Source organism: Glarea lozoyensis (genome assembly GCF_000409485.1).
Source record: "Glarea lozoyensis ATCC 20868 chromosome Unknown GLAREA7, whole genome shotgun sequence".
Lineage (NCBI taxonomy): Eukaryota > Fungi > Ascomycota > Leotiomycetes > Helotiales > Helotiaceae > Glarea > Glarea lozoyensis.
The window spans coordinates 1,767,353-1,780,985 of record NW_007361002.1 but is presented as its reverse complement, the minus strand read 5'-3'; the positions used below and the strand labels follow the sequence as shown (position 1 = coordinate 1,780,985).

Below are 13,633 nucleotides of genomic sequence, written 5' to 3'. Positions count from 1 at the left end.
GAAATGTCCACAATTGTATGTTGGCAATGTAGGAGAAGGATCAGGGCTTGATGTAGTGGACTGAATGCACACTCTTCCTGTCATTTTCCTGAAATCAGGACTGACTCTGACGAAACAGAGGAGGCATCTTTTAACCCTGTAAGGTACAAGATACCCCGTGACACTGCGATCTGTGAGCTGGCAATGGCCAAATGTCACTATACGCTACTGTATAACAACCAGCAAGCATTATCTGACTTCACAAGTCGTGTTCGAGTAACATCCTGGGTAATGTTGAACAGAAGAGACCCTTGGACATATGAACCATTTTCAAGGCTTTCCCACTGTTAGCCTTGGGTGTATTTGCGTAGTGCAGTATGGTAACAATATTAGCAATGGAAAGTAAATAGGAACTTTTCTTGGAAACCGGTATCTGGCAGGTGAGTACCCGCTCATGGCTGTTTCCTACAAGTCAAAGCACGCAGAAATGGACTTCCTGATTCTGCCATGTCACTTGTTCTGCTATTCCAGCTTACGCCTCACCTAGGACACAGTTGCAAAAATTTCGATCGCATGATTTTCAGGAGAATTGCAGTGCCAAACGCTTGACCACTATTGCAGGAGATCAAATGAACCAAACCAATTACACACGGCTTTGTGGAAGGGGTGTGGAAGTTCAAATTTACACTTTGAGGTACCACAATATCAGAGTTGATATATTTTGAAGACCATCTTAATTGGTGGCCTGTACACTGGTGTAGATTCGGTTTCGCTCTAAAAACCCGCTAGATTGATAGCCTCGCAAGCTGTGCTGCTCGGACGCAGAAAGTTGTTGAAGAAGAGATAGTGAATATCAGCGCTGAATAAAAACCAATTTGTACGTCATAGTGGTCTGATCAGACAAGCCTGGCTTTCTTATCATAATTGTACTGGCCGTTCCAAAGAGTGTGTTGGTGTGAACTCGGTAGAGGTGAGCATGAACGACGCAGTTGATTTAACCGTCCATCCAATCAACTTTGATCATGTACCGGATTAATCGTCTTCTGCTTGGCAGGCGCGGGTCGTACAAAGGTTTTGAGCCCCCAAGTTCCCAGTAATCGGGCTAGATGCCTCACGCCCAGAAAGTGGGAAATTCGGCTCTGTTGATAGATTTCCCGGCGAGCTTGGTCTGATTTGTGTACCATAACACGCTGTAGATATATTACGACAAGTTCAAAGAGTATATCCGGCGAGATTAATTGGCGCATCAAGGCTAATTTCGCAAGAGTCAAGATAACAACAGCCGTGAACGACCTGTCACCTCGAGGCGGAACTAGAGTCTGGCGTTGGGGGCACCACAATGGGGATGGCACAGTTTTGAACAATTAAGCCGATGAGCCCTGCCCTGCCTCTTCGTCTCCGCAATTGCAAGGGTTGGGTCCAGGGGCCCGAAGCGCTGACTGAGATTCTGGCAACCCTTTCAGGCGCCTCTCTGGCAAGCACGGCGTGGGGGTGAGATGGAAATTCAATGTGGGTAAGCTTCCTCATATGGGGAAGCGTCCATATTTGACATGATTAAAAATCCACATTTTGACTCAACCGCTGAAAGAAATTAAGCGTACCGTGATTTCCCTAGATTCTGTGAACCGTCAACATTCAAGTCTGTTCATATCAGCCAGCTGCGCCAGAAGTTGCGATGCTGGAACTGTCACGCCGCAGCCAGATTGGGAAGGACGGGAGAAGGGGGTGAAGGTTCGACTATACTTGCGAATAACTGCAGGACAATGTTACATGAAATAATCCTTTCGAATGATCGCGCAACTCGTTGTGAAGGTAAACGTTTAGCAAGACCCCAACCATGACAGCATTCATTCAGACGCTGTAAAAACGGATAGTTACCGGTTGTTCTCAATCGGCAATTTAGCGCGAACCTGTTGGGTGATACAGGATTGGTAGATGAACGAGGGCCTTTTCATATCATTTTCCAATATGCGACGGGGTTGAAGAAATGATGATTCCGCCAACAAATCCAACACGGCTGGCTTGGTCGGGTGACAAGGAAATGGCGTTACACTCTGGGTGGTAATTTCCATGTTGTGTTTTGACGAGCTCATGATTGTCATGGATTCAACCAACAGAAGGGCGACATGGAAACGCATTGCAGCCGTCGAGGAAGTGTCCTGGAAGCAGTACAACGGTGTCTGGGTGGTTTGTTGGACGTTCATGATAACTTTTGACAAGGTCGAACCGCCACTCTGGGGATCCTCGGAGGGGTTCTGTACAATAAGAAGGACTTCATCGTACTTCCCGAACCCATTCCCCGCATCGGCTTGTGGTTTCCAACCTTGGAGGCGTCCGTCGGCGGCCTATGAAGACCCGATACTGGTGGTTCTCGGCAGGCCGCAGATGAAATGTACTCTCAGCCCTCCCCCTGGGCTCGGATAATCCAGAATAACGTGAGACCTCTCCCCAAAACCCGGGACAGCGAACAACTCGTACTTCGCGACCAGGCCTGCCACTTTCGAGTGTGCACCGCGAAAACAGATGCAACCACAGACCACCGCCTTTCTGGCGAATTGGTCCCCCTTCCTGATGTGCCTGCCACCCAATCCTGAAGCGCCAAACTGCAGAGACTTTCTTATCCATAGTGGTGACCCCGAGCATTGTACATTGTACATGTCGTCTAGCGGGAAGAGTTCGTCATGGAGTTCCGTGGATATTGTTATGTCCAGTCGATCCTGCCAGTTGCCCCTCCATCAGCGCGTTTGATGCAAGCAAGTCGCAGAGGTGTGACACTTGCACCCGGTTTCTGGGCTCGTGTTACCTGGCATTCAATCTGTTCCACTCATTCGCAGTCGAGCGACCAGAGCTATATTCGGGGTGCTGATGGCGAGGATGCGGTGAGGATGCATCCAAGAGGGAAAGTGTACGTGGTCTCGCTGTAAGCAGAACTAAGCAAATTTCAAAATCAGGAGTGCAGACTGGCCGACGCAGTCAGAAGCTGGACATCGGACATACGGTGTTCTTCGGTCTTTTCTAGACGAGGAGTGCTTGCAGTGAAGTTGCGCGTTCTGAACGAAATGATTGCTGGGGTTGGTAGGATGGTGGCGGATGAACATGCAGTTACGAAGGTTGTAACCAGGTAAGAAGCGTGGATGAGCTCGTGGGCGGTTTGCAGATGCAAGGCGGAGGAGAAGGTGGTTTCTCTTCGGGCGATGGTGTTGAGGGTGGATGGTGAATGGGGGATGGGGGATGGGGGATGGGGGATGGCGGGTGAGTGGAGTTTGCTCGAATGATGGTGCCTCTGTACACGTTCGGTCGGATAGCTGTTGCTCTTGTTGGTGGTTGTCGCAAGACTTGGAGTTAGGTTGACATGAGGCTTTCCTGAACTTGCACTCGCTAGGCACTACTCTGAGTCTACTCTCTCGCTCAGACCAGGTCATCGAATCCAAAGGTCGAGCCGTCCTGGTTCTGCTTCCAGGGTTAGGACCGGGGTACTGGGCGAGGGAATATACTTCGGCGCGAGAAGTTTGGTTGGGCCAGTCAGACGCTCTGCTGAGTCTGCTCAATCTGTTCCCTCTCCTCGGCGTTTCCTTCTCTTCTAAGACTTCTCGATCCATGTCGCCGTCTATGGCATTTAGGGGCATTTACTGGCTTCTCACTTCATGTCCCATCCCACGGCTTCAACCATTGGCGCACCTCTGCGCCGGCCCTCGAAGCAGACAAACGTCCTCATATCGAGCAGCATCCGCACCAATGCCGCGTGGATTGTGCCTATTCTGGCACCCTGCGACTGGCCACCACCACCTTTCAGGTCATGGCCCCCCTAAGCGGCAACCAGGTAAGGCGAATAAGGTACCAAGTCCCGTCGCGGGCAGCTAAAATCCATGCGAATTGGGATGGCTTTGGCGGTTCTCCAGTGGTTTGGTCCACTGTGATTGCTCTCGCAACAAGCGCTGCGGGTCTTAGTTCTAAGGTTATGTTATCCACGGCCACGGCTTGGAAGCTGGTCGAGGCTAGTGCTAGCCAGCCAAAGCTGGTGCTCGCCTGGAGAGAGCAGGCGATCGTCGACCGTTCACCGTCCGGTGTTGATCACTCGAGGAGTCAAGTAACTTTCAACCTTCTCTTGCATCTTTCTTTCGTCTCGCCTTCCACACTGTTTCTCTCTCTCTCTCTACTGTATTTCAGTTCTCCCTTGCTACTCCACTCCCACAGCATCTTCTCCTCCCACGCCGCTCTCGCAAACACCTCGTGCGCATCTCGACATTGGCATCACCACTACATCAATATCGACAGCGACAGCAGCGTCAATTGAGCTAGCCCCGTGCGTGTGACGACTGCAATCCCGACAAACTGTACCACCAACACAAACCAACATCTCCAACTCCCCCGTCGCAGGCTTTTCACTCGCTGCCCGCCCTCTGCAGGACTGCGATTCGGAACACTGCAACTGGGTACCGTCCTAATCCGGTACGCTCTGAAGTCACCGTCTTGCGCATTGCCAGAATCGACTCGTCTCTTGTCCACCGTCCCAGCCATCGTTGCAAGACGTTTTTTACTTGCGAGCATCGAACACTCGTCGCGAGCTTGCCCTACCTCGTACAAGCCGCTAGTCCCCTCTGCCATGCGGTAACTGCACTCATTGGCGCCAAAAGACAACTCATAATACATTTCCACACCAGATCGAAGCCTCCTCTTCTTCTTGTTAAATACGCCGCTCTATTCTCCAAACCCAAGGATTTGTCCAGACCTTGTTCCAAGATTGCTGGTGTCAGGTACTGCATCGATTGACGACCCGTTGCGACAGGAACTGGATGAACAGCGGTCATTGGACTTGAAATACCCCTCCAGGGTCCGACTCTTCCTGCGTGTAAAGCGGGAGAAACTTATATACTTAGGTACTTGCAGTCATTGACAGTTCTATCCTCGGCACCACCCTGGTAAGACTCCCCTCATGCGCTCTGCACTTCCTGTTCTCACAATACTTCTAGCTCCCCGTTTGCTTAGTCTCATCAAGCGTCGTTCAGCCACTTCTTCGAATCCGGTCTTGCGACACACTCCCGTCATAGTCGACAAGTCAACAAGATGTCGTTAACACACCCGCCCCGGTACCAGGGGCCACCTCCTCCCCCGAATCAGAATTACTCATATCCTCCGAGAATAGTCGAAGCACAAATTCAACGAGAATCGCAACCAATCTTACCACCAATGTCATCGCTGCTGCCAAGAGAGGAGCGATTGGAACGAGCTCCATTGCACAATAGCTCATACCCTCCTGAGCCACCGCAATCCTTCCCACCACAAGAACCGAAACATCCCTTATGGCTGGCGGAGAGAGATCCTGCTGCGCCAGTACAGCACATATTCCACGGCCCATATCCCCCACCAGCCGTACACAGCCCACATCCGCGTCAGGATCCAGTATTGGTCCCTTCACCCGCAACTCAAATACCACGCGAATATGTTCCTCAACACCCACAAGGACGACAGTCACCTCAGAGACAGCATCGTAAAATTAGTCAAAGGCCGAGTGAACTTCCCAAGGCTGGCACGGACAGAATTGAGAAAGAGCCAGCTCGACCACACAACAGCTTTCCTATGCAGCAACAACCATATCAACACCAGAATATTCAAGCACCGCAACACCACCAGCCATTACATCCGATCCAGGCGCCGCGCGCTCATTCTATACCTCAACTGCAACCTCCTCCACCGCCTAGACCGCAGCAATCTTACCAGCCAGCGGTCACGCAAGCTCCACCACCGCCTCCTCAGGGTTTGAGCTCTAATTCAATGCAAATCTCGGGATTGTTAAGCAGTAGCCCGGCCCCTACCAACCATGGGTGTGTTACAATACTACAGATACTTGATTCAGCTTACTAACACCTGTAGTCCCTCGCAACCTCAACGGTCCACTCCTCGTCATTCGATACGCATGCGCCAACAACCTGTCGCAGCACGAGCCTGTGGATTTGGTGAGCGCGATCGTCGAGTAATCGATCCTCCCCCAATTCTTCAGATGGTAGTTGAAGACCCCAATGCGTCCCAAGAGGCCATCAAAGCCATGATACGACATCCCTGCACCGTGGTACATTGTACGCTGTGGGATCCAGTCGCGGATAAGGACGATACGGCCATGCCAGGGACTACAGATAAGCGGCAGCAGAGGAGGCTGATGGGCACGCTTGTCTCATCACCCTTTGTGGGTAAAGATGAACACGGTGTTGAAGGCTGCTTCTTTACGTTTCCAGATTTGTCTGTTCGAACCCCTGGAAAGTATAGCTTGCGATTCAGCTTGATGATACTCGACCCAGCGCGAATGGCACACGGGAACTCGGTGCCCGTCAGTTCTGTAGTATTTAGCGACGCTTTTAACGTCTTCAACGCCAAGGATTTCGGTGGAATGAGGCCAAGTACAGAATTGACCAAAAGACTTAAGCACCAAGGTTGTTTGATCAGTGTAAAGAAGGGTAACGCAAAGACTGGTGGAGGTTTGAGAGACGATGACGATGATGAAGATGACGAAGAAGAAGAGGCGGACATGGACGAGAAAAAAGCGAAACGGCCATCGAAGAGAATCAAGAGGTGATTATCTCAATTATTCATCTTATTCCCATACTCCTGTACTTCGGTTTGCGCAATGATGATGACGTGGGATTAAGCACGCATTCGCACAATATACTCACAACGAACCCATTATATCAACCTTTTCTTCAAAAACGATCAGCACGGATCGTATTCCTATTATTAATTTTGACCTTTTGGGTCTATTCCCTGCGGTATGCCTACCGCCTTAGAAATTCAACGACTTGCGGATCGGAGTTCTAAGCTTTCATTCGGCAAACCTTCTCGGCCTCGACATTAGTCGGCTATTTCACCTTTCATCATTTAGATTTATTGGTGTTTGTGTTACATTGTTTTGCATACGGTATTTATGGACACTAAACGGCCTTGTTGCTTTCCTCGCGACCTTGGTTTTGGCTTAGAGAGTTGTTTTGCATTGTTCGACTGATGCGACTTTTTTGTTCATAATTGCATTGGTTGGCTGGCTTTCCTTTTGGCTACGCGCATCATTCTGGAAGGCGCCGAGTTGTTGCCTTGTCGGTGAACAATGGTATTCTTTATGCGGTGGATATATCCATGGAGTCTGTATTGCACGTATTGAGCTTGAACTTCCTTCAGCTGTGAGCGGCTTTTGGGGTCGGAATGTTATGAATTAGCAATGTGCGTAACACTGATGTCCAAAAGCGAATAGAAATGATATTTAAAAACACTAGAACAAATGACTATTTGATCTATACATCTGGAACTAATGACCTTTCTTTCTGCGCTCCGATTCCCTACTCCTTTGCGAAAGATGCTAGAATGTATTATTAAAAATAACTACTAGGGGATACGTACACTCTACGAGGTGTGTGATGTTGATCTAAAAATTCCTAAGCGAAGTCGTGTAACAGAAGTGTCTTTTGCCATCTGCTACGCCTCATTGCAAGGCTGTAGATGTCAGATGAACATTGGGTAATCGCTAAGAATCCCTGTAACAGACGGGACATGACTTCCGCCAGTTTACTGACCTCGATCAAAGCCATCGAATTACAACCCTCCTCGCTAGAATCTGGATTCGGCTGCTGCTTGGGAAAATACTTGCCATCTTCCTCTATTTTCGCGGGTCATAGTCTTGGCACACGAGACTAACATGTCCGGATCAAGGGCAAGCAAAGGCTGTGCACAGTGTCGAAAAAGAAAGGTCAAAGTAAGTCTACTACCTGCTGGTTCTTTGGAAAGTTCCCAGGCGCGGCTTCAACTGGTTCGAATCATTACTGTTCTGACCTAACACAGTGTGATGAAACAAAACCTTCCTGTCAAAGATGCTTGAAACGGAATGAAGATTGCAGCGGCTACCGCGAGCTTACAGCACCAAAATTTATCTTCAAGAATGAAAATGAGAGGACGGCTATCGCGTCTCTGCGGAAATCACAACCCGCGACCAAATCGACTACATCGACTTGGACACTTTCACAAGCCCGGTCATCAATAACAGCGAGTCCTTCTGCGTCGCTCCCGGAAGAAGAGGTTATTCAATCTTCTGATCTCCTATCTAACATAAATCTCAATCCTACACCTTGGCTTGTTCCGAGTCTTACATCCACTGACTCATCCACAAAACTGGAAGAGAAGAATGTAATTGATTCCTTCTTTAACAAATACGTTCTTCCTCCATGTACATCGACTTCGACCCCTGGGTTTTTGGAGTATCTACCTATGCTCTTTGAGGAAGTACCTATTGCAGGTCGAATTTCACTGCGTCACGCTGTTCGTGCAGTTTCTTATGCTTCGCTTGCTACATCTATGCCCAAGGTTTCTCCGGAAGTGAAGGACGTCAGAAGACGTGCGGATACATATTATGGTAAAGCACTCAAAAGCTTGAGCGAAACGTTGGCAAGCGAGAAAGATGAAGAGAAGGTTAGCGATTATGCATTGATGACTGTTGTGTTATTGGATTTATTTGAAGTGAGTTTTACCCCGAACCTCTCATATAGAACCTAGACTGATAACCAGCAGTCCATTTTCATCCCAAATCCAGAAAGATGTGGCTCTCACACTGAGGGTATGGCGAACATCTTGCGATTGCGAACTTCAGACCAGTTGCGAACCCCTCGAGGATGGAGTCTATGGAGATTGAGCCATCATCGTATCCAGCGACAACAGCTAGCTTTCCCAGACGACTTGGCACCATGTCAAAGTCTCGAGCAAGAAGAGCTACTCTCACAACTCAACGAAGATGTGCCAGAAAACAAAATCGAAAAGACAAACTTCGAGATTGTCAGAATATGTCGGCGGGCTAGGCAACTGAGAGCGAAGTTAACTCTCGACACGAGTGATCATGATGTGACGGAGATCCTTGATGTGATTGGCGAGATGCATAAACTCGAGGCTGAATCTGTTGCGTGGAGAGCTGGTCCTTGCTGGGCATACAAAACAGTTCCTACCGCTTCTCTTACCACATCAGATGGCCAATTTCTGACCGAAGAAGAGCTGAGAGACTGGCCGGAGAAGGTAGGGCTGTATCCAGATCTATGGATCATCTACGAACTCAATTATCAGCGAACCGGCCGACTGCTTCTACATACCCAAATCTTGGAATGTCTTGCTTTATGGAAGACATCCGATGTTGATCAGATGATCAGCTACTCACAAAACATCATCACGGAGCTGGTGGAGGAGATCCTCCAATCCGTTCCACAATCTCTGGGTGACGTTTCCAGTAATGGTTTCATTATCAAAGAATCACTTCTTTGGAATCCTGCTGGTAGTCCCGGGACAAGTGCTATCGGTGCGTACTTTTTGCTTTGGTGTATCAAGGTTACGAAAGAAGCGGTGTACGCGAGTGAAGAGCAGAGATCTACAGCGAGAAAAGTGTTTGGAAGGATTAGAGATGTGACTGGGATGAGGGAACGGGGGCTTGGAGAAGATCTTTAACACATTGAACCATGGTCAAAATAAAATACAATGGGACGAATTGTTTGTTTGAAGAGATTAAAGGGTCGATCAAGAGCATGTTGTTTTCGAACACCTCGAACGGGTCCGATCTAGAGATCGATTGTCTGTGAAGCATTTCATAATTCTCGGAGATGAACTGATATGTTACAAGTGTAGCTTCATTTGATCGATGTTCCAACACAAATGACACTCGCCTACGTATTACAACCAACTCTCTAGCAACTAACTGCCAAACACTCTATCGAACTTAGTCGAGCAGTCCGTCTGAAGTTGATTCATTAAGAGTAACAGACTGCCTTGAATCTCTCAACTCAGCATTTACCAAGAAAGCGTTCTAAAATCCGTACCACACGCCGTCATTTCTGACATAACTTGAATCGGCCTCCCATCACGTGACGCACCCCGACTCCCTTAACAACCGCACAAGTCCTCACACACCACAACCCCCTCAACCACACAACCACCCTTCTTCCACCAAAACACAATTTCCCTACAAACTCATATAGCTGTGTTTGTGTTTCTCTCATCACACCCCCCCGCTCTTTTTTCAGCCCTCCAGCGTCAACTATATAAATCTAAAACCACCCACCTTTGTCACATACGATCATAGACTGATGAGAATTGGGCATCCCGTCCGCTCTGCCACACACAAGCATCAGATCGGTAGATTAGTAGTTGGGTGGGTGACCACCAGCGAATACCTACTGTCGTATGTTTTTTTGCTTCGTATGTTTTTTTGCTTGTGTATTGGTTTTGAGTTCTTGATTATATTTTTGACGATCTGGCGGTTGGCGAGTGGCGAAGGCGGGTGAGTCGTAAGGGATGTGTGGGATGAGGGTTGTTGGGTGGTGGATTGGTTGTGTAATGTAGTAGGTGGGTTGTGCTTTTTTAGTAGGTTGTTTCGGAGGGTGACTAGATACGTTTCCTTGTCGAAATTTCCTATATAGGCGGGAATAGTAGGTACTAGACGACTATTTAGGGTATACATCTTAATCATATAGATTAAGCATTTCTGGAACCGATTAGCTTAAAAATTTAAAAGTGAACAAAATGTTCTAGTCTTATCTAGGTATCTCTCAATTCTCTACTTAGACTCTGTCAAACAGACAACTTGTGTTGCTAGAAGTGGGAGCACGAGGTCAGCATCGTCTCAGTAGGTACACTTTCTACTATACTTAGAGTAGTTTTCAATTATACCTTCCCTTGGCGTAATTATACTAGCTGCGATGTTAACGCTTCTCTTACTTTACTTTAGTAAACCCTGTCTTTCGTAGTACCGTGTATGTAAGCTTGTTATATTAGTGTTATGTCGAATAGATGAAATGTATGGCTGAATCTGTCAGCTCTTGTCGTGATGCCCTTTACCCACGTTTCTGTATTTCATTAGTATAACTAGGACCTTTGAGCCTGTTCGGATACGCCACTAAACGTGTTAGACTTCTTGCTCCAATTAACGCTGTATATTGATGAATATTAGAACCCGCTGTCTACTTTTAAGGTGAAATATATATAAGTACAAAGAAATCCGCGCTACGCTTTTCCCCAAAGCTAATAAGAAGTAGAATGTCGTTTTTTTCGGTTAATCGGACAGATGGTGAGTTGTATCGAAGTCAGACTATGGCTCTGCGTCTGCGTCATCATCTGCTTCAACCTCTTTCCTGCCCTCAACTGCTTTCATGCCTTCCCCGCTGATACTTGCCGTCAAACTGTTCGATCTCGAGTAAACACTCGGAGCTCTTTCTTTCGACGGGTTGACTAATATTCTGAATTTCTTCACGTCCACGACTTCATGCTCATCGTTTCCAGGTAGAGGCGCAGACTTCTCTCCAGGCAATTCCAACCATGCTTGAAAGCGCTGAATTTTGAATACCTTATTCCAGGACTTGAAAACAGCCGTTATGTCACCGCCATATTGCAGATCACGCTTGATTCGTGCAATGACTTTCCGTTTCCGAAATGGCCACGTGAGTTTAGATCCTTTGACGTTGGCTGCTGCAATGAGCTGAGTGGTGAAGTCTCTCCATTCATGTTCGCCTACGTTGAATTTTTGCTAGATTAATGTTTTAGTATGTACTGGAACCAAGCCTTGCGACAACCGCTGAGGATGGACCAACAGGTCACACTTCTGAGCAGGATTGGAGGTATTATGAGAAAAGATTTCCTTACCAGTCTAGGGTCATACTCAAACCCCGAAGCAAGCGATTCGGTCTTCGTAGGAATCCATAATTTAGTTCCTTCCGGCTTACTCGGTTCCGAGAATGAAATTCGTCGCGAATCCCTACTGGGCGCGGGAGACTGAGCGCCTACTCTGGAGGGGATCTCATAATTGTCTAACGTTTCCTGAGCTCTACTTCTAGCTCTCCCGGAAGACTGAGATGCGGCACGAGAAGGGACTCCAGCGCTACGGGAAGACGCTTGAGATCTGCTCCGTTGTATCGCCCTGGAATTTTGTCAGGCGCAAAATTTACACAACATCACACATTGACCGACCTTCCCGCCTTCTCATTCCTAGCCGCGTTCTGAGCAGCTAGGTCCTGAGACTTTGAGCTTGAGCCCTTTCCCTTTTTCTGGGGTTCGGCTCTGTTTTTGTATCTTTTCGCGCGCTCAGCGTCCTCTAAATTTTGCAAGGCTAGCAGGGCATCCATTGGCCAAATACTCGACAATTATCAATACAGGAGGCAAGAAAATATAAGCAATAAGAATGTGTATATACAGGGCTAGCGGTGAAGATGTGAATGGCGGGAATAAAGATGGAGCTGGGGCCGACGATCCCCACGTCTATCGAGGTTGGAGACTGAAGACAAATCGCCTTCACGTGATGTTGCATTAGCGTCACATGTGACCTTGCCGCACCCGGACTTGGCTGGGTAGCTCGTTATTTAATCATGTGGTCATTACCATTATACAATATATTTAATCCGGCCCTTAGTGGTGACTAGAGATTCATGATACAAAATGGTCTTGTGTGTTGTCCTATTGGGAAATAGAGCCTCACCTTGCCTTGCTCTCCGTTGAACGACGCCAAGAGTTCACGATCGAGAAGGAGTTTATTATATGAACATTTCCTATTTATCTCGCGAAGCTATCGATCAAGGAATGTTGTGAGGGGTCGGTGCGAACATGTCATTACCCTTTGGCTAGCAGAGGCTTCTCCAAATGCTGTCGATTCTCTCAGGCCCAAGACATGGCACTAAAACTGCCTGGTACCGCACTTTACAGCATTCAAGGCCACTCCAACTACGCCGGCAGGATTTGGCAGGGCCTGCCCTCCATTCAACCGGTAATGCAACACTGTATCGAGAAAGCCACTTTGACAGTCTAGGTCCTCCGCACTATTGACAGTTAATAAGAATAACATCGCTAACAAGGTAAAGGCATCTTACATCCCAAAGGTGCAGTCCAAGTTTCTACAGAATAGGACTAATCTTGCTTTTTTATTGTCTTTGGTAAACGGGAAACATTCGTCCAAGCCGTAGACAGCTGCAGGACTGCTTTCATCGGCGCCATATTGAATGGTGACGGCCTGCATGGTTAGAAAAATCGAAGCAGGGGAAGCTGAGAATTTCATACCGCTGCTCCAAGTTCGGTCCGCGTATCACACGCTCTTGCCAACTTGCGGTATGTTCCCCTGAGGTCTTGCGGAAGGTTTGCCAAAGTTGTGATTGAAGAGAATAATGATTGTGCTAGCGTCGGGCAGGTAAACACAAGGGGAAGTAACAACGTTGGCTTCATAGTAGTGGTAATGAGACGTTGGTGGGAAGGGGTTGGAATAAAACGAGCAATGTGATGATTGAAGCTCAGGACAACATAAAATCTCGTGGATGGGTTCTCTTGATATGACAAAATTCGGAATCTACCCAGCTAAAGGTTTCCGCTGCATTAAACCAACACTACGTCTTCGGATCACTAATGATCATCCTTCGATGAAGCCTAGTTACGACGGTAACACATAGCACAGAAGAGGTGATGATCGCCCGAGTGTAAACTCTGGCTTCGGAAACTCGAGAGAGCCTACTGGTCCGTGAACGACACCTTTGGTGACGCCGGCGATTACAGATCCCGTAAGGCTGTACAATTAGTCTTGTGGCTTCCTTTTACTACATGAACAATGCTCAAACATCCCGTAACCTCCTTACATAGTTACATGTTGTTCCTCGGCACGACGTCAGAGCCG

At 48.0% G+C, this 13,633-nt stretch overlaps 4 protein-coding genes across 4 annotated transcripts; 2 read left to right on the top strand and 2 right to left on the bottom strand.

The window, feature by feature from the left end:
• Positions 1-5,043: 5,043 nt before the first annotated feature.
• GLAREA_01755 (uncharacterized protein) lies at positions 5,044-6,547 on the top strand (the record flags this gene model as incomplete). The annotated part of the gene is made up of 2 exons (XM_008088971.1): positions 5,044-5,801; positions 5,851-6,547. 2 exons carry the CDS (start codon positions 5,044-5,046, stop codon positions 6,545-6,547), a joined length of 1,455 nt encoding a protein of 484 aa, XP_008087162.1.
• A 1,107-nt stretch (positions 6,548-7,654) lies between these two features.
• On the top strand, positions 7,655-9,438 carry GLAREA_01754 (Zn2/Cys6 DNA-binding protein; the record flags this gene model as incomplete). The annotated part of the gene is made up of 3 exons (XM_008088970.1): positions 7,655-7,711; positions 7,798-8,469; positions 8,521-9,438. 3 exons carry the CDS (start codon positions 7,655-7,657, stop codon positions 9,436-9,438), a joined length of 1,647 nt encoding a protein of 548 aa, XP_008087161.1.
• Positions 9,439-11,074: 1,636 nt separating this feature from the next.
• Positions 11,075-12,104, bottom strand: GLAREA_01753 (uncharacterized protein; the record flags this gene model as incomplete). Its single annotated transcript, XM_008088969.1, has 3 exons — positions 11,075-11,509; positions 11,626-11,899; positions 11,950-12,104. The coding sequence occupies 3 exons, from the start codon at positions 12,102-12,104 to the stop codon at positions 11,075-11,077; spliced, it is 864 nt and encodes a 287-aa protein (XP_008087160.1).
• A 545-nt stretch (positions 12,105-12,649) lies between these two features.
• Positions 12,650-13,191, bottom strand: GLAREA_01752 (uncharacterized protein; the record flags this gene model as incomplete). The annotated part of the gene is made up of 3 exons (XM_008088968.1): positions 12,650-12,791; positions 12,843-12,982; positions 13,030-13,191. 3 exons carry the CDS (start codon positions 13,189-13,191, stop codon positions 12,650-12,652), a joined length of 444 nt encoding a protein of 147 aa, XP_008087159.1.
• Between the last annotated feature and the right edge of the window lie 442 nt (positions 13,192-13,633).